This window comes from Rhagoletis pomonella, unplaced genomic scaffold (assembly GCF_013731165.1).
Source record: "Rhagoletis pomonella isolate Grant_MI unplaced genomic scaffold, Rhpom_1.0 Rhpom_scaffold_00001, whole genome shotgun sequence".
Classification (NCBI taxonomy): domain Eukaryota; kingdom Metazoa; phylum Arthropoda; class Insecta; order Diptera; family Tephritidae; genus Rhagoletis; species Rhagoletis pomonella.
Genome location: NW_023458555.1, coordinates 43717319 through 43738596, shown reverse-complemented (window position 1 = coordinate 43738596; position 21278 = coordinate 43717319). Strand labels below are relative to the sequence as shown.

The window sequence follows — 21278 nt, the reverse complement described above, 5'->3', positions numbered from 1 at the left end:
GGTGTGCGATATGTACATACCTTTGTCATTGGCGGCGAAACTGTTTGAGTGCATGCTTAATTTCCTAAATTAATACATAAGTAATAGGCTACTTAACCATTACAGCAATGGTCATGACATTTAAGTTTTCATTGAACTTGAAAATTTTATTCAAATGTGAGCACGATACTCTGCTGGAAAATGACTGATTCCGAATTAGAATACTTAATTTAAAACGGCAGCTTTTTCACCTTCTTTTCTCTTTCTTCGGCAAAAATTCTGAATTCTATTCATCATACAGTTTCCTAATAGGGAATTTACATGAGGCGATTTTTAGTTGTAAGCAACAATCGCCTGGTGTAAACGGCCTTTCGACTAATCGCTTACAATGAAGTTGGTCGGCTGCCTACTTTCGTTCAACTTATCATGTAAATTCCCTATAAGCAAAAACACTATCAGGGGAGATCTCCTGTTTTTTGGCATTTGCTGTTATCTTTTACAATTTCTTTCATTTCCATTACAATTTCTCCCATTTCTATTACAATTTCTTCCATTTCTACTACAATTAATTCAAAACACTAAACAAAAACACACCTACAGCCTGCAAGAGAAAACGGTAAGAAGAAGAGTTTCGTTACTTATGGAACTGTACGATGATTCTATTCCTCGTCAGTGCTACCGTTTTATATTTTTTGAAGTAGTAAAAAACGTAATTTTTGGTAGATTTTGACATTTTAGGGAGTAGACCCCAAATGTCTTAAAAATCTTTTAAGCCTAACTTACGGCTTCTTATAGGTTTAAAAGAAGTAGAGTGAGATGGAAATTATTGGAGCAGAAATCTAGACGTGGTTCCAATGTCCAAGGATAGTACCCAACCTTCGGTGTTCCAAGCCGTATTATTTGCAGTCTTCAAGGACAGGGAGACAGCATAATGGCAAATGGGTGGAGGGGCTTTGAACCAAATTCGCGCAAGTCATTGGACAGCATTCAAACTAAGTACTTCTAAAGAAGGCAATACTACTACTTTAAATACTCGTAAGTTACAGGTCCCGCGGGATTTCCTGCTGATTTGGTTACAAAGGACTCAGGTCACGTATTTCTAAGCCCGCAACCAGTTGCAACACTCAGTAATGACTGGGAGGCTTCGAGGGGCTGCTTCATTAAGAAAATCGGATGATTGACAACTTTTGGAATTCTTAAGCGGTCACTTCCCGAGGCACAAATCACCTCCGCAAGTACGGTATATGTACTCGTAGTATAGTCAAAGAGTATAACTCCCCAACAAGCTTTTTTAGGCGGTCAGCGCTTTTCAGGCTTTCAGCGCTCTATTCAGCTGTAAGTTTCATCTTACGGCTTGAGCGCCAAAAACCACAACGCAACTTTATCAAAACGTGAGAGGAAAACTCTGGCAGTGTTCACTGTGACATCGTTTGAGTTACTTTATAAATTTTAACAATAAAGTAAACTACATATCGCTCATTTACTTCAATAGTGTCATAAACAAAAAATTACAAACATTGAGCTGGGTATGCAGACAATGCCACTATCTTTGCTTCTATGTTGTGAATAAATTTCATAGCATAATAATAGTATAATCGCACCTTGGGGAGTACGGGAGTATGAATAAGAAAATAGTAGTAAAAAAACTCCCATATTAGTGCTTTCAGCAGCACTGCTCCTCGTCCATAACCTTAGCAAGATCAGTTATCCGCCAGTGATAGCGATGAAACCATGTTACTCCTGCCCTATACTTACAAGTATATCTCCAATATAAAGGTAAATTTAAATAGTCCAGCAAAGTTCTGCTTCCGTTTTCCGCTTCAACAGCCAGCCCACTTTCCATTCATGCATACAATTATTCATTCATGAAAACCGTGTCTACATGAAAAAAAACGCCAATGACTGACTAAATTTTGACGTGTTGAAAGCAACAACAAATCATCGTCACACGAAGTATAAAAACCGCTAAGCCAAAACGATTAAGGGCTGAACGGGGCGAGGTTAACCTTTGAGTAATTTAATTTAATCGCTCCTTCAAAATAGATAAATATTATATTATCTGTGGCTTTGTAAAAGCTGTACACGCATAAGGTATGCGCACGTATGTACATAAATGTGCATGTAAATTTTATAGGAGTATGTTTAAAGGTTAATTTGTTTGTATGTATGTAAATACATACATACATACATACACACTTTAAGGGAGCTAATTATATACATAGTTCAATGTCCAAAGGAGGGATGAAGCTTCTGGTCAGGAGACTAAAAACCACACTGAACACCTTTAAACAAATATTCTGAAAGCAAATCTAAACATTGTTCCTATCATTATAACGTGTAACGTTAAACAATCTCAAATAAAGCTATTAGGGAATGCTTGGCGGACTTAATTGCATGCACTTTTAATGTAACTGTCATCTTAAAAACCCACAAGACCGTAGTCGAATTACACGTTAACCTAGAACTATCTTCTCGTTAGAAGCATACATACATACATAAATGGTTTAAGGATATGTGAGAAAACAATTTGAGGAAGCATTCTTGTGCTTAAAAACTTTATGGCGTGCGAGTGAACTTGTTTATAAGTGCAAAATACTCAATCTTGCCTATACCATTGTAAACTTATATTATTTGTAAAAAGTTGTATTCATACATATGTACATCGCTAAAACCCCACCTACACTTACGAGCTTGTTGATACGCCACTGTTCAGATTAGTTAACGTGTTGACATGCAAACTTGTTGACAACTCGCATTCAATCTTGGAGGCATTTTAAGTTGCATTGAGTACGCTATTTTCAAGTTCTTTTATTCGTTTTTATTTAATTCTAAATTTGTTTACCTTACGGCCGTTAATTTATCCGTTTTAAAGTATAGTTAGATCATTAGTTAAATTTAGCTGCACAAATTTATATTAACAGCTCTTTATGTAAATTATTTTAACTTAATTGAATATATTTAATTTAATTCTATTTCATGAAAGTTAGCATTATTTTATTTTAATTTATGTGTGTAATTTAATTTAATAATTATTATAATTTAATAATTAAATTGCAGTTAATATAAATTGGTTTAATTTAATTTTATGTAACTTTATTCAATTTAGTTCAATTTCGTTTCATTGAGTATAATTTTATTTTACTTTTAATTTAATTTGTCGTTAAACTTCAATAATTTATATTATTTAATTTTAAATAAATTTTACTTATAATATTTCTATTGAGCTTTGTACCACGATTGTTTATTAGGAAAAATTGAAAAAGCAACAAGGTCTAAGCGGTAGAAGTTATAGCACTATTTCGGAGATCACCACATCTCCTCATCAGACTTCTTTTTTCTAGACTTCAGCAGGGAAGTCCTGCTGCTGCTGTGGTGATCTCCGAAATAGTGCTATAACTTCTACCGCTTAGACTTTGTTGCTTTTTCAATTTTTCCTAATAAACAATCGTGGTACAAAGCTCAATAAAAATATTAAAAATAAAATGTTAACAAGCCACAATAACATTGACAAATACAAATTTTACTTAGTTTTATTTTATGTAATGTATGTAATTAAATTTAGTTTGATTTAAATTGATTTAATTCAACTTAAATTAATGTTATGTGTTTTACTTCAACTAATGTTATTTTATTTTATTTAAACTAGTTTTATTTTATTTAAATTCATTTCATTGCACTTTAATCTATTTACTAGTTTCATTAATTTCACAAACTCTACCATGTTTGAAATACCCCAAGTAGCGCATTGACTGTTCAAATCCAAATAATGCCCATGCATCCATATAAACATATATACACACATACATACATACTTCTGAAAACACCCTGCAAAAAGTGGGACTAGGTTAAATACTAGTACAGGACCACGGTACCTTGTAACCAACACTAGTAACGAAAATGGCCCAAATATATGGAGAAAATATGGTTACATTAACATTGCGATGTCAATGGACCTGACCACCTCTGGTCCAACGCTGCATAACATGGGACCACTTCTGGCCCAACGCTTTATAACATGGGACCACCTAGACAACTGCTCCTTTTGGACCATGGCACATTCGGCAGGCGAATCATATTGCCGATGGGCCACGAAGAGGTGGTGCTCAACACATATATAGGTTTTTTATGTTTGAAGTGGGCCAAGTAAGCATAACAAGTTACTAGTATGCAACCTGGTCCTTTTGCACATACTTTAAAACTACGACCAAGTGGACCTGGTCCTCAAATTTTTGCAGGGCACGTTTACACATACACATACATATATACATACTTGTTCAATGCACCAAAGATCGAAATAACCCAGCCAGCAAAAGTCCGAAAATGGAAAAAACAACAATTGTAATATATCTAATTGTAATTCCTTACGAATATTATTCCTTATGATAGTAGATTTACATTTAGACATTGTTTGCAAATCAAGTAAAATCTACGCACTCGACTTAATGAGATTAAATATCCGTCGTCGAATTGTGCGAAGAATTATCTCATGTTATTATGCGCTCCGTACCACGCTACAATTAGGAGAAGTCTCCGGGAATTTCCAACCTCACCTACGAGATTCATATTAGCTAAAACTGGCCTACCATCATTAGACGAAAGAGCCCCATATAATGTCAAAAGACTCATACCAATCTCATACCCCAAAGACATTTCTCCACGATGCAGTGAAAGACTCCGACATAGTTCGAAACCAAAGGGCTAGAAAATCTGCAATTGTAAGATGTGTTGAAGCCGCAAAATGTTGGATGTTTGTTCGTTCGCCCCCGTTGATTAGCTTTCGTAATACGCGAGTTATCTCGTCTCCCAAAAAATAGCACCCTTCCGTCTGTCTTCCGTAAGTCCTTCCTTCAACTGGCGCATACGTTCCGATATACGGAATGGAAATTCATTTACACTGATGGGTCCAAAGCTTTAATCACCATCGCATTTGCAGTGCCAGATGAAGAAAAGCAGACAATTGGCACGAATGTTCTGCATAATGGCTGTTCCGTGTTCACATTCGAGGCTGTGGCAATTCTCGAAGCTGTTAAATTTGCAATGGAAACAAAAGGGAAATACATAGTAGTATCTTCCAGCCTCTCTTCAATTGCATCAATCGTGAACGTACGAAAACAAAATCATTTGGTTTCAAATATACATAAGAAATTTGCTATTGCAATGCGAGAAGAGAATACAACTGATGTGGCATAAATAGAAACGAAGCCGCCGATCGATGAGCAAAGTTAGCCAAAGAAGACATTTTGAGGCAGATCGAGTCAGATACGGCATAAGAGGGAGAAAGCAACCGAGTAGGCAGAAGACCACATCTCCCGTACGACGAGTGATGTAATAATTTAAAATCGTTCATCCGCCTAAGGATTGGACATACATTGTTAACCCACAGTCATATATTCAAAAGACTAACTCCACCTTAGTGCCGATACTGTGGGGTATGCGAGCTTGAGAGCGTGAGAACAATCTGCTTCGACAAAATCAAGCCTTCAAACCTACTACAACTTTCTAGTTGTAACTGTATATTTTGGTTAAGAGATCCTAAGGCCTATGCTGCTCGTGCTCCTAGTCTTTAGTAAGTGAGTGGATTGATCCCTCGCTTTAAAATAAAAAAAAAAATACAATTACTGGTTTTAAATAACATCATCATTTTTGAGCGATTTTCCGGATACGAAAATGAAAGAAATTGTGGTGGTTTTCCGCTCTTTGAACGTTTTTTGGATACGTAAGTTAACGAAAAATGTAATTGTTTTCAGTTCGTTTCCGAAAACGGAAAAATGTACGACCCCGCACTGTCGGCAAAATTTATGTTTTACTGCTGGCTGGGAAGCGCTACGCTTATTTGGTGCAGTTAATTTCAAATCTAATTTAAATGTGAATGAATAGCTGTTGTTGTCCGGAGACTACTTACCTACTTAGTTTTAGCAGTGGTTGTTGTTAGTTGTTTTTTTTTCAACGATTTATTTGCCCATTATTTAAAAGGAACCACGAACACGAATCAACCAATTATGAACGAAAATCAGGCGAACTATTTACTTCAAAACACCCGTCAGTCATAGTCGGTAAACAACGTACAGCACTCGTTATCCTCTCGCCAGCGGAAATGTGCATAGTGAACAACTAATTTTCTCTTAGCATCCGCTTCAGGTTTGGGATGTTGATCTTATGCTAGCAAAGTATGAAGGCAGTATAAAAAAAAAAATCAAATACTTCTTAGAGATGACATCGAAAGTGACAAATGTCTCAGCTTCACAAGCAACAGCTTTAAAGGGTGTTGTACGCAATAGCAGTTATGTAATACCCGGCTTATACGATCTTAGTGTCGAGGACACAAATTGGGTGCTGACGTCATCATTCATCATTTTCACAATGCAAACTGGTAAGGTTTGGAGCAAAAAAGTGATTCGATATACATGCATATGTTCATACGAGTACATAAAAATTTGGAGATAAAATAATAAAATTTCAATATAAATTTGGAAATATAAAAGTATTGAACGTTTTAAAATCAATATTCCAAATGAGTAGTCCACTTGCAAACAGCGTTATGTGATTTAATAATAGTAAGCCACAAATTAAAAAAAAAACCTCTACAAGAACAAGCACCATTCAAATTGTATAATAACAATAAAAAACAAAATCGCAGTGCGGCACTTTTTGCAAATTTTATATATAAAAATTTAATATTGCGAGTTTTGAAACGGTAATTTTTACAATAGCTAGCTTTTTTTAGCTGTTCACGTTCTCTCTTCCAAGAAGGTTGGTCTGCTTCTTTTTTAAGACGTCTTCCACTAGGCACCGAAACCACCACGTTTTCTTGCAATTTTCTAAGTTCATCAGAAGGTGGAGAGTTTTGAAAGTGTATAAATACATGCATAAGTATCATAGCGACTTTTGCAAGAGTAGTTAACATTTAATGCTATTTTTTCAGAACATATAAGGATTTTGCACTGTATTGTTAGTGGACATGAAACTACTTTAAATACTGGTACGTTACCCACCAGAAACTAAAAATCGAAAAAAATTACCTAGCGCACTTTGCAAGTTGGCTACTCAAATGTTCATTTAGCAAAATAATTTAAATAAGGCAAAAATTTTGATATGTTGAGGTTATTCTTTATTTCATGGTGCTGATCTGAAATAAAGCTGCACCCGAAAACCCAACGAACGGCAAATGGGTTGTTTAGTGATACGAATAGAAATATGTCTTTCAAGATACGTGTATTAGAAATTTTTTCGTTTTTATTTGTGGTGTATTTCTAGTGGATAAGAAAATAAGCCTAATCACCGATTAAAAGAGGTGTACATATATAGCTAAGCGATGCGGAATAGTAGGGTTTCAATGAATCCAGTTACAAATGCTTATCTATACTAAATTCCCACACTTACGTCCTCGTTTACGCGCCTTAGCCAACGTGAGCAACTCGTGTAGAGCCACTGAAATCCACAGCGTCTGCTTACCATGAGGACTAGTTGCAAGCGAGAGTGTCGTAAGGCAAGCGGTTCGCTAATAGACAATGATTTGAAGTCCTCAATGAAAGTGAGATTTTTCGAACACCTCGCTTATTTGTGCCCATGCCCGAACGGAAGAGAAGATCGAGGCGTCTTAACTATAAGCGCTGTCGTCACCACGATATAAAAATGGTTTTAGGCAATCTCAATGCCAGGGTAGGCAGGGAAGGAATCTTTGATCCCACCGTCTGCAGCACCAGGTTGTAGCATACAAGAATTCATCAGGCTATGGTGAAATTGATAAGCTTGTGGGCGAAAAGCTGCAGGCAAGATGTGAGTGGATCGATCGACTACCTACCAGAGTATTTACAACATTCAAAAATATATTAAAGGCGGATTCATCGTTCTTGCTCAGAACTTCCCTTCCACGTGGTTGTTGTTGTGTTTCTCTGATCAAAGTTAAAAAAATTAAGAAAAATAGTGGCTCATTAAAATTTAACCGATGAAAACTCCCAACTAGCTAAATCCTACAACGTATATATACATCGTTTTAAAGGTCTATAAATCCTCCTTTCAAAACTTCTTCGATTTTTTAAATCGGATGGGAAATGGTCAAGCTATTAATAGATAAGTGCATCAAGTATGAAAATAATGGTTTTTTGCTATAAAAAAATTGGAGGGTTGTGGAACTATACGGGACCTATTTCCATGTTGTGCTCGACCGTGCCTTCAACCTACAGTAGGCTTTGTTTCGGGTGTATTTCATGACTTTTTTTTTGTAGCACCGTGTAATTGGCGCTTACACATATCGCACACGATCTTCAAAAGTGACACAACTCAAAGTTTGCCATTTTAGAAATTATGCACAAAAAATGCACACAGAGCCTTTATTTACCTTTTAGTAAAAGCTGGAGTAAAATCTTGTTATAATTTGTTGAAGAAACCTAAGGTAAAGTCCTCTTGCCAATATGATGAGCATGTGCTAAGAAATAGGTTTTCGCATTTTCTGGCGAACGTGTAATTTTTAGTTGTGTCACTTTTGAAGATTGCGTGAGATATGTTAGTGTTAGGCCGAGCTTGTACTTCCTACTTCAAACGCATTTATTTTCATTCTTTTTTTTTTGATTTTTTCATCATTTCAAACTTTCTTTTTTCTCCCCACAGGCTTTGGCATGCTAGAGTCAGGTTGTGTGTCAATTAAGAATGAGGTGAACATAATGATGAAGAACGTCATTGACATTGTATTGGGTGGCTTCACTTATTGGCTCTTCGGCTATGGCATGAGCTATGGACGTGGACCGCTATCGAATCCATTCATAGCGGTTGGAGATTTTCTGCTCGACCCACCGGTGGGCGATCCTTTGATGGGACAAATTTTCGCCGCCTTTCTCTTTCAGTTGTCCTTCGCTACGACAGCAACAACAATTGTTAGTGGCGCCATGGCGGAGAGGTGCGTTTATTAATTTTATATTAATTTTTATGCACTCACTTATACATATATTTATTAGACTGACCCAATTTTATACAATGACGCTATATTTTGAGGCTGATAGCTAAAAACTTTCGAATACTTGTGAAAACTCATCTGAACAAGTTTGGTTGCGAAATTCAAATATTAACCCGATTCGAGTCTCTGTTTTGTAAGATCTTTGGCTACCAAGTAATATTTTAGAGCGTATTGAAGGAGATGTCAAGGGTAGATTTTGTGGAAAATTTTCGCGCTTCCAGGCTAAATATATGTTTTCGGGGTCGCTGACTTGGTCAGGTGAATTTATACAAGTATTCGAAAGTTTTAGCTACCAGCAAAAAAAAATAACGACATTGGCCAAAATTGGGTCAGTCTAATGTTACGTATGGGTATACGTGCGCGATAAATATTGAGGCGAATGTTCGAAATCTAATATGCATACTGAACTGAGAACGATCTCATAACCTACCTTAGGTTGCCAACCAGGGTTGCCACTTTGGTAAATTACCAAAATTGGTAGAAAAAATTTGGGTTGGTAAAAATACATATACATTTTTTTCATTTTGGTAGTTTTTAGTTAGAGGATTTTGTTTGAAAAACAAGTAAAACTCTTCACACCCGCTTTATTTTTTGTAGTTACCTTTATATTATAAATTTCTTTCCAAAAGTATAGTCAACTTTATTGCATTAATTTTCGAACGCTTGCATTAATAATAATAATAGAATGGCGCTTACACATATGTTAGTGTTTGGCCGAGCTTTTCCTCCGATTTGTGGCGTGCGCCTTGATGTTGTCACCCAAAGGGGAGGGACCTACACTTTTACGCCCACTCCGAACGGCGATTGTATTTTTATGAGAAGCTGTTTTTCATCGCAGAAATACACTCCGGAGGTTTGCCATATTCTGCCGAGGGGTGACCACTGTTAAGCAAAAAATTGTTTTCTATATTTTTTTGCGATGTTGCTTTGACCAGGGCTTGAAACCAGGCGGCCGGTTGCATTACGTTTTTTATAGACAAGTAAAACGCGAACATATCGAGCTCAATTTAAAACTCATTTTTCTGGAGCTTTTGATTGCCTAAATATCTTGAATGATTCTTTAAGTAAAAAAAATTGACAGGTATTTAGTTAAAAAAATAAAGCCAGTTTTATAAATGACAATTTTTAAATTAAAAAAAAAACACAAAAGACCGGCGGCAAAAAAAATATATCAACGGGAATTTTTAGTTGCACATTGTTAGTTATAATAAAATTTAATGGGCTTTGAACCTATATACCCGAAAATGTTCTAAAAATTCAGAATACAAATTTTGGCTAAATTGTTGATTTCTTCTAAATGATTTTTATAGGTTTTGTTAAAGCGCAAACCATATTCTTATACAAAAGAATAGCAAAAAGATTTTACTTGAACAACATTGTGAATACATATGTATTTAAATTTTTTTTTGTCCTGTATTGGTCTATAATACTCCAGTTGAAGTTTTTTCAAATGATTTAATTTCGTTGTTACCTTTGGTTTCATAATTTTCGCATTTGGTTGAAGAAAACCGAGAAAATACCATTAATATTATCTCAGATACCATATCATTAGTTAAATAAAAGCATCCTTAATTTCGACAATGTGAAACGTTTAATTGTGTCACTTTTGAAGATCGTGTGCGATATGTATTCTCTCGCGCGTCCGTACGCACGGAAATTACGTTTTTTTTTCGCATTTTTCAAATGATGTGACCATCAGAATGGGCTGCTTAGATATTTCATCTATTTATAATGTTAATAATGTGCTGTCAAAATGACAGCCCATCTGAAGTATGTTGACTTATACTTGCAACAATGCACTTTCAACATGGACTGGCAGTACTGTAAGACCATCAGAATTGGCAGGCAACCTTGAATTCATTTTCAATACAGATCAACCGTCGACCCCACCTCTAAAATTGAGGGATATGTTCGGTATTGAAAAACGAAAAAATATAACTTAATAAATGGCGAATTCTCTATCTTTTGGTGGTATTACCAACTTCTGGTTTCGACTGGAAGTAGCTTCACATCAAACAAAAAAGTTAAAGAAACCCGATTTGACAGCTTTTGAGGGTGTCCGAAAAAAATGTACACCCCTGAAATATTCTCATAGTGAGTGTTCAAAATGGCTTCGAACAAATTGAACTTTTTTTGTGATACGGAACCAGGGTTTTCTGGTTTGTTAAGCGAATGCTCTTTCTATGTGCCAACTGCGCATATGAAATTTGCTAGTTAGAGATGAGGCGGGGACTAATTGATCTCCAATTACACGCGTAAGGGATAAGTCGAGACTAATTGATCTCCAATAATACCTGTATGAAAAATATCAACAACTTTTACGCATATCACCCACGTAAATACTTTATGAACATACATTGGTCATTTCCAAACAAAGTGCTATTTTTTGTCCCCCTTTTTAAATTTTATTATGGTGGTAAAAACAAAAATCAACAACAGAAATTTGTTTTATTGTAAGCCGTTTTATTTTGCGAACGGTATATTTGTCCCGGATCAGGTTATTGTAGCTGATTTAATGTAGTTTTTAAGAAAGTGAAAAGATTTTGAATCGAGTTATATTTGAACTAGTAAATTAAATTTAAGTGAAGCCGTGTTAAAAACCACTTTCCAACTTTACAAACATCATCACAAAATTTAAAAGCCAAATTAGGCGTGGATGAAACTGACGTACAGTGGAATACTTTATCTATATTTACGACTGATAATTACTACATACATTACACTAGCCAATACCCGCTTGCTTTGCGGCGCCTTAAAACACCTCTCGAACTGTTAAACAATCGTTCAAACGGTTTGGAAGCACGGCAGCAAATGGTTCTTAATTTTAAAAAATTATAGTAAATTAACTTTAAGTTGAAAAAACTCTACTTCGGTACCACCTATCGTGTCCGTTTTTGGTAGGTTGATTTCTCTTTATATCTGTATTACGCACACGTGCAATTTCAAGAAAATCGGACCATCGAAAAGGCCAAATATTCCAATCGGTTCAGCCCTTTTTCGTGATGGAGTAACAAACATACAAACTTTCACAGTTATAATGTTACTAATAGGTATAGATAGAATAGATGTCACGTCCATTTTTCCAATAATCTTCAGTGTTCTACATGAGCATGGTGTCAAAAATGCAGCATGTATAGGTGGTGCCACGCCCACTTTTCCAATAAGATATTTTCCTGTCGTAAAATGGAGCCTATATTTTAGGTTAGAGCTCCAGCAATACATTGGGGGGAAACTGCATTTAATTTAATGCATGGGTTTTATGGGGAAAACGACAAAAATTAGTAGTTACTTCGTAACTGGTAAGTTTCATTAATTTAATACATAAAGAGAAAAGTGCAATTAACCTTAACATTTGTACGCGTTTAGGCGTAGCCACTAAGTTAAGGCCAGTAGTGAAACATGACATGACCAATTTCTACTCTGAATACGTTAACATTAAAATGACTGATTTGACAAACGAACGGAACATAGAGAATCTAAATTTTAATCAACATTTCCTCTACCCTTCGACATTGCTGCTAGATCAGAGGTTCCCAAACTTATTTTTCTCGTAGACCCCTTTCAAAACTTTATTGGTTTCCGTGGACCCCCTGATTCTCATTTCTAACATATTCCAAAGCTCATCAAAAAATGTTAAGATTCAAGACTAAATTCGGAGTGGCAAAAATAAATATAAAATATTTCATTGTGTTCTATTTATTAAAAATAATGTGATCACACACTTGCAAGTTTTAAAAAATAGTGCTCGTAAAGCCATGAAAGAACTATCTCGCTCTGAGGAGTTATATTTTTTAAGAGCACTAAATAAACTCCTCACATGGTCGGCTTACTCATGAATTTGCATGTGATGTATTTATCAAATAGTTCATTTGTGTTGATGGCATATTTAATTGTATCGCTCCGAGTTTCAAAGTGATGCGAAAAATATTCGTCACTCGCATATTTAAAACATAAAACTTTAAACAACAAAACTGCAAAGCTTTTTATGCCATACTTTAAATTCAGAAACAAAAAAGAGACCGCATCTAGATAAATCGATGGTAAACAAACAATCAAGCAAGAAGCTCTAGAAGTAAACCACCTTCTCATCCTATTCAAAGCAGGATGGGCAAATGGAGTTGTAATTTACGCCTATCACAGTCAGGTGTTTGTGCCACGTGAAGGGACCAGTCAGCAGTCCCATCTTCTCAGACAGACCTTCTGAGATTGAAGGCAACATGAGTTTTGCCCACCTGCATCCACTCGATGGCTCCCAGTCATTGCTGAGCGAAGTAGCCACCCAGTTTCTGATGGTTGGCCTGGTCTAAGCCAACTCTGGCCAAAGGGTCAAATGTCTCATTTTCAAGCACTCCCGAGTGACCCAGAGTAAAGCAACCTCGGTATGTTTAGTAACATAATTTAGTCGGACATGCATTGCCGAACTAGTTTGGAAGTACTTAGAAAAAGGGCTGACCAATGCGTTAGGTGCAGCTTGGCTGTACCAGTAGACACGTAAACTCCTTTAACCCCACCTATTTTCCACCACGTAATCTATGGCTTTGGGGATTGCAAATACCTCAGTTTGGAAGACAGAAGCATCTTCCCTAAAAAAAAAAGTGAAACTTATCCCCATTTACTTCGAAAAATACCTGACCATATCCTGACCCTGCGTCAATTTTGGAGCCATCAGTGAAGATTCGACAATGTACGATTCGACAAGGTACGTGGGCTCAGTGCTGGAATTAAACCAGAATTCCCCCTCAGGGAACTCTCTCTCTAGAATCTCCTCAACAAAGGTAATAGTGGCGTACTATCCTGTAGCATTGAAAAGAAACAAGTGTTGAAATATCTGCCGCCGGCAATTTCCGCATCGCCTCACTCAGTGTTATACCAACGGTAAGTTCAGCAGTGCGTCAAGAGCACTATGCATCACTCAAAAAAATTAAAGTTAAATAAATAGGCCATAAATAAGCAACCATTTTGGTTATTTATTATCGAAACGAAATGAATTTTAGTGGACCCCCACTTACAACTCATGTACCTCCATATTTTTTTCACGCCAACGTAGACCCCCGTCGAGTCTCCCGTGGACCACTTTGAGAGGTTAGCATCTTCGGAAATTATTTATTTCTTTCAAATAGTAACTGTGCAAAGAAAAGTATTTCCCTACCATACCTAGCATGTAGAAACGATATTGTTAAAAACTTCAACAAATTTTAAAGTATGTCAGACCTGATTGTAGTCTACTACATAGTTCAAATATAAGCAATTCAAAATCTGTTAGCTGTTTTAAAAACTATATTAAATTAGCTCCAATCTTAAATATTTTTATTTTTAGAAAAATTGCTACTATCTGGAAAATTCCTTCAAATAAATTTTAAAATTCGTGAAAAATAACACCATATAGTCATTTTAGGCCGCGTGGGTAACTTTCTGGTTAGTTGTACTAAAAAACTGAGTACGCCATTCGCTTTAGCGGCTTATTCTTCATGTTGTTGGGATATCTTTTTCTTCTTTCTTATGCAAGATGAACGTTTTTTGATATATGGACCCAAACCTACAGCAAAACAGTCTTATAAATATCACGGATTTCGGAGTAGCTCATCCAGTTTTTCCAATATTGAATATTTTTTATCAATTTGTAAAGTTCTTAGGGTCTTATTTTCATATTCCCCTGCCGTAGGCAGGATCTGAACTACTTTAGCAAAATGTATGGAGAAAATAAGGCATCTAATGTACATATGTATTATTATTATATGTATTTACTTTACTTAAGTTAATCTAACCTCAACTTTCCAGATGTAATTTTAAAGCGTACTGTTTATTCTCGTTGTTAAACACGGCTGTCTACTGCATACCCGCCGGTTGGGTTTGGGGTGAGCATGGCTTCCTCAATAATCTTGGTGCTGTGGATATAGCCGGAAGCGGGCCGGTACATTTAATAGGTATGTACATATGTTTGTATACTATAGTATATATGAAAATTGGTATATAAGCAGATAGATTTATAAGTACGTAAATACAATGTAATACAATATGGGTATTCATGGAAACGCGTAAATCCACGAAAATAAACCGATTTTCCACACAAATTAAGTAAGTTTACGAGTTTTACATTTTTACGAAGTATTTACGCGTTTAGATGAATTGCGCTAATATTAATTTGCTTGTTATGCACATACACTGGTGGTCCGATAATAAAAAACGATTTGCTTTTACAAGTTTTGACCATTTATTTTTATTTATTAGTTTTCACTTATTTTTTTAGGAAAATATAGTCATGCTACAACGAAAATCATATAACTCAAAGTTTTAAACTTTTTAAAAGATTTATAATAATTCGACATATTTAAAAAAATTGCAATAAAAATTTCAAAATGTTTAATCAGATTTTCGGGTATCTATGCAGTTTTATAGCCAATTTAATTTTAGCATAATATCGTAAAGTTTGAAATAGCCCAAAAATCTCGTTATTCGGATTTTTTATATACATACATAACATATATATATATGATTTTCGTTGTAGCATGTACATACTAAAACAAATTATTTTTAAGCAAAAAACTAATTTCATCACAATCCAGTGATCGGATCTAAACCAAATTAGTATGGGACCACCTCTGAGGCACCACCTTTCCTTTAAGAATAATAGAAATCGGTTAGCGTGGTCCAAAGTTATGCGGTAACATATGTATGTACATAAAAAAAGTAAGTGCGCCTGGGCCACACTTAAGAAGTGAAACTTAAGTTACATATCTAGCTTACATCTTTGTTTTTATCTTTTATATCTTTGTTTTTTGTCCTTTTCTTCATTTACATATTCTCCTAGATGATGTGCGGCGCGATGACATGATAAGATGCCATGTGATATAATGTTAAGTGACGTTATAGGATGTCATGTCATGCCAAATGATGTCATATCATGTAATGATCTGTCATATGATGTCACATCATGTGTATCGATAGTAATATCGATAAAAATATAACAGATAAAGTTATCGATAACAAATTCTAAAAAAATGTAGATAGCAAAATCAAAAACCAAATCGATATAAATTTCGATATCAAAATCGATCAAGATAAAAAACTCGATAACAAAATAAATAAAAATATCGATAACAAAATCTATTAAAATATTGATAACGAAATCGATAAAAATTTCGATACCCAAATCAATAACAAAATCAATCAAAAATATCGATAATAATATCTATAACAAAATCGATTACAATATCGATAAAAATATCGCTAAAAAAATAGATAAAAATATCGATAACAAAATCGATAAAAAATATCGATATCAAAATCAATAACAAAATCGATAAAAATATCGATAGCAAAATCTATAAAAATATCGATATCAAAATCAATAACAAAATCGAAATCAATAAATATATCGATAAAAACATCGATACCCAAATCGATAACACAATCGAAATAGTTCGCAGGTTGAGTCTCTATCTATTTCCTTTTCTTTATAATTACCTTTATTTTAATCTTTCTTCCTCTATCTGCATATTTTCTTTTTTCGGTATCCTAATCCTCGCCCTTTTCTTAATATTTTTTTTAATCTACATACATACTCCCCTCCACCTTTGCCCTTATACAAATGAGTAAAAAGTTTAAATTTACTTCGATATTCATTTTTGCTTTTATCTTTACGCGTCTTTGTTTTTATTTTTACCTTTATCCTTTTCTTTATCTATTTACGTACACACCTTTACTTTTATTCTTGTATTGGTCTTATTCTTTAACCTTTTATTAGCAAGTTTTTGTTAAATTAATACCATTTGCATATATTTAAGAAGCACTCGATTCCGTCCCAACCATTTCCGTGTACAACTTCCGTTGCACTATTTCCGTGTGCAATTTCCGTTGAATTTGCTAATTTATTCCCAACCAACCAACCGCCGCTAAAGAAGTTTCACTTCAAAAATAATAATAATATTGTGACGAATTCATAACCTCCTCCTTTTTTTAAGTCGGTTAAAAATAAATTAAATCTAATAAATAACAAGTAAGAAAGTCTAAGTTCGGGTGGAGCCGCACATTAAATACCCGGCGCAAGTACATATTAAATATATGATTTTACCTTTCCGAAAGCTACCGCTACATGGTAAGCCGGGGTGTATCAATTTTGAGTAATTTAGCGCCCTTAAATTTCGAAATATTGAAGTTTCAAGCATTTCTGAAAGTTACCGTTATACGAAAATCGGCCTCTATTTTAGTCCGATTTCAATAATTATCAATCGTTTGCTTTTATGTGATAATACCATGCCGAGTTTGATACAAATTGGTAGAACGGTTACCGAGATACATATATGTGATCATAAGTGGACGGTGCCACGCCCATTTTCCAAAATTTTATCATAAACGTATTTCTTGGCAAAGAATTGTTGCAAGCCTCAATTTTGAATAAATTAGCTTTAATAATTACTGATTTATCGAAGATTTCGTATTTCTCCAAATTACCGTTATAAGGGATGTGGGTGTGGATATTGTCCGAGTTTAAAAAATTTATGTCATTTGGTATGATGTAGCAAGGCTAACAACTGTGCCAAGTTTGGAAGAAATTGGTGCAGTGGGAACCAAGATATACACATGTAACCATAAGTGGGCGTGGCTACGCCAATTTTCCAAAAAAATATAATATTCTTATTTTTCGTCTACGAATTATTGTAAATATCAATTTTGAGTGAATAATCTTCAGTTGTTGCTAAAATATCGCAGTTTTCGTATTTCTGAAAATTACCGTTATATGGGAGGTAGGCGTGGTTATTGTCCGATTTTGCCCATTTTCAATACCATCCGTCCTACGCCCGAAAGAAGTGCACGTACCAAGTTTCGTTAAGATATCTCAATTTTTACTCGAGTTATCGTGTGCACAGACGGACTGACGGACGGATGTATACATTTGTATATCTATCTCGATTCGTTTTGCCTGTTACAAACAACCGTTATGTGAACAAAGTTATAATACCCTTGTGCACAAGTGCGCTCGGGTATAAAAATAAATGATCAAAACTTGTAAAAGCAAATAATTTCTTATTATCGGGTCACCGTGTTCGTTCCTATAGGAATTCATCCTGTTATTGAAACCTTCTGTACGTCACCTAAGTTGCTGACATATACCTTGTTTATACCAATCTAGGAATGGCATTTACAATAAACCGATTCAAAAGTTTATACCTCTGTCTTTATAGCGCCCTCGCTGAAACCGTCTTCAAAGTAAAGAAAATTTGTTGTTTTCTTTCGATATTTCTTTAATAATTAATTTGCGCTATTGACTGAAATGGAAAAAAATCGGTATTAATAACAATTCAAATTTAAAGCGGGCTGTATAAAGGATACCAGCTCCTTTTCACTTCGCGTCAAATGAGTGATGTGTTTATCCTTGTTTTCTAACCGATGTGAGAATTAAAACACCGATTTGAAAACAAAATCGAGTCAATACACTTTTGAATATCTGAGCGTATTGAAATTTGGTATATGCTTCCGTTTTTAATCACATACCTTGTTTATACCCATGATTCAATAATTAGCTCCCTTACAAAAGCTTTGCAAACAACAACAGTAAACAACTCCTTTACTTTTATTCGATATTTATTTAATAATAAATTTGCGCAGTGGAACGAAATGGAAGCGAACAGCAATATATTTTATAATTTAGCCAATTCTGATTTTGCGTTAAATGAATTATTCGTTTGTACGGGTTTTCTAACCAATGTGAGAAATAATTCAGTATCACTCTTTTTATTATGAGATACGTCTCGTTTCCCTCTTCAGCTCGCTATGTCAATCTCGGACATATGTAAATTGCGTTGCGCCTGATCTCAGCGTCCACTGTGAGCGGCATCCCTTTCCTCTGCATCAGAAGATACCAAGTTTTCCGGATGTGGAGTACTAACTTTTTTATTGTATATTGTTTTCAGGTGGTGCCGCCGCCTTCGCTTCTGCGGCTATGTTGGGTCCGCGTCTGGGGCGCTATTCAGACGGCTATGATCCTCTCCCGCTCGGCAATCCCGTGAATGCATGTATGGGCCTGTTTGTACTGTGGTGGGGATGGTTGGCCTTCAATTCGGGTAGTACTTATGGAGTGAGTGGTGCCAAATGGCAATATGCCGCACGTGCCGCTGTTATGACTATGATGGGCTCATTCGGTGGTGGCATCATAAGTTGCGCGTAAATCTACTTAACTTTATTTTATTCGCTATGCTTGCAAACAATTAACTTTGCATTCTCTATTTACAGATACTCACTTTGGCGTCACGATGGTCGCATGGACATCATTGATCTGATTAACGGCGTGCTTGGCTCCTTGGTTTCCATAACGGCTGGCTGTTTTTTGTATCGTGCTTGGGAAGCGTTAATTATCGGAATGCTGGGCGCACTACTTTGTGTTGTCGCAATGCCATTGTTCGATCGACTAGGCGTGGACGACCCGGTAGGTGCGAGCTCTGTTCATGGTGTTTGTGGAATTTGGGGAGTCATTGCTGTTGGATTATTTGCCGACAATCCTATTCCTCTCGAAACAACAAAAGGGCGTTCAGGCCTGTTCAAGGGTGGCGGATGGTATTTAGTAGGCATACAGAGCTTATCGGCCCTATGTCTTGCCTGCTGGGGCATCTGTTCAACATTTCTACTACTCTATATTGTCAACAAATTTGTACCACTTCGCATGGATCCCAATGAAGAGTTGCTAGGCGCAGATTTGATGGAACATCGTATACGCCACTCCCAAATTGGCTTATCGCGCGCCATCTCAGCACTGGCACCAATTAAGGTGGATCTCAATGAATTCGCTGGTGTTCAGCCTATTGGTCTTAATCCCGGACATGAGAAAAGTATCGAACAATTACGCGCAGCAGATAATAAATTATTGCAATGGCAGCAATATCTCGAGCAAGTGAGTCCAGATCTGCCCAAACATGTGCAAGAACAATTTGCCGTCGAAGAACAAAATATACTGAAGAAGATTCACAATTCAACCGATATCAAAGCACAAACTGTAGGAAATATTTTTAGTCGCAAACTTAAATCAGTACATATCAGCAAGGATCTGGATCGTAATGTACACACAGAAATAACACATGGGTTCTATAAACCGAAGAATAACGAATTACCGGTGATTTCAACGAAGAAAATGGACAAGGATAGCAACTTCGCATGGGTCGATTAAGGAGCCGGAATAGCAAATGTTTGTTTCGAGAAGGGATTTTCAATTAAATCCTAAATGTATTCTTTTTTTTTCTCATGGTGATTTCGTTTCTTTCAAAAAATTTTGCCCTTTAATCCTGCAGAACATGCCCTTTTAGTTCTGACTTCTTGTTCTTGTCTAGCTCACACATTTCATAATATTGCCGTTTTAGGGCAACTTTCTCCCCTGACAAAGTTGCAAAGGGCACAGAATGTGCATTTTTTGCCTTGCAAGAATGTAACATTTTAAGAAACGAACACAAAACTTGTACACCGGTTGCCCTTATTTTAGAATCGAACACGAAAGGTAAAAACCAATCAAAAGGTGAAATTTTTTGTTAGAAACGAAAACACCATAAATATAAATAGTACAGCGGCCTTTGAATAAAGTTTTCGTAGAACAGAAATATGTACGCGTACAATTCTTAATTGACTCTCTTTTTCTTCTCCTTATTTGGCGCTGTAACCGCCTAAGCGATTTTGACCCAGTTCGTTTCTCTTCTGTGCCAACTGACTCCAATTGGAAATATCTAGTAAAGCCCAGTCCTTCTCCAATTGTCTTTCCATTGCAGAAGGGCCTCCCTCTTCATCTGCTACCACCAGCGCGTTCCGAGTTGGTATGCTTCAAGAGCCTAGAAAACCACAAAATGGTGTGATAATACTCGTTCGAAACCCACTCAGTTTTAAAACGTTAACTAACAAGGCTATAGACAAAAATCTTTGGTTTATAGTTATTCAACTCAAACACTGTGACACCAGGTGGCAGCTCGGGGTAGTTTATCACTCCCCATGCTCAAGTGATGCGGAATTTGTGACATATATGGAGGATATCTTAGCATAAATCTCAGAAAATTCTGTGAACACTGTTGTCATTGGCGATTTTAATATAAACATGAACGTAGTATCAACCTACAGCAGAAAACTCATTGATGGATTCTCACAAGAAGCTATGAAACAGCTGACAAATTTTAATACAAGGGTGACGGAACATTCGGAAACACGTATCGACTTGTTTTACTCTAATGATAACCGAGTTTTATGCGAAAAGGTCGAGGATCATGGAATATCAGACCACGAAATAATAATGTTTCGACTTAATGTCAATAAGCTAAACCCACTTCCTAAGGAGGCAGAAGTAATATCCTGGGAGAGATATAACCCTGACAACTTAACG

The 21278-nt window shown here is 35.8% G+C and overlaps 1 protein-coding gene across 1 annotated transcript; it reads left to right on the top strand.

Moving 5' to 3' along the window:
• The first annotated feature begins 5987 nt into the window (after positions 1-5987).
• LOC118744513 (putative ammonium transporter 2) lies at positions 5988-20474 on the top strand. The gene is made up of 5 exons (XM_036477572.1): positions 5988-6349; positions 8587-8872; positions 14708-14853; positions 18841-19090; positions 19160-20474. Exons 1-5 carry the CDS (start codon positions 6136-6138, stop codon positions 20085-20087), a joined length of 1824 nt encoding a protein of 607 aa, XP_036333465.1. The 5' UTR covers positions 5988-6135; the 3' UTR covers positions 20088-20474.
• Positions 20475-21278: the final 804 nt, after the last annotated feature.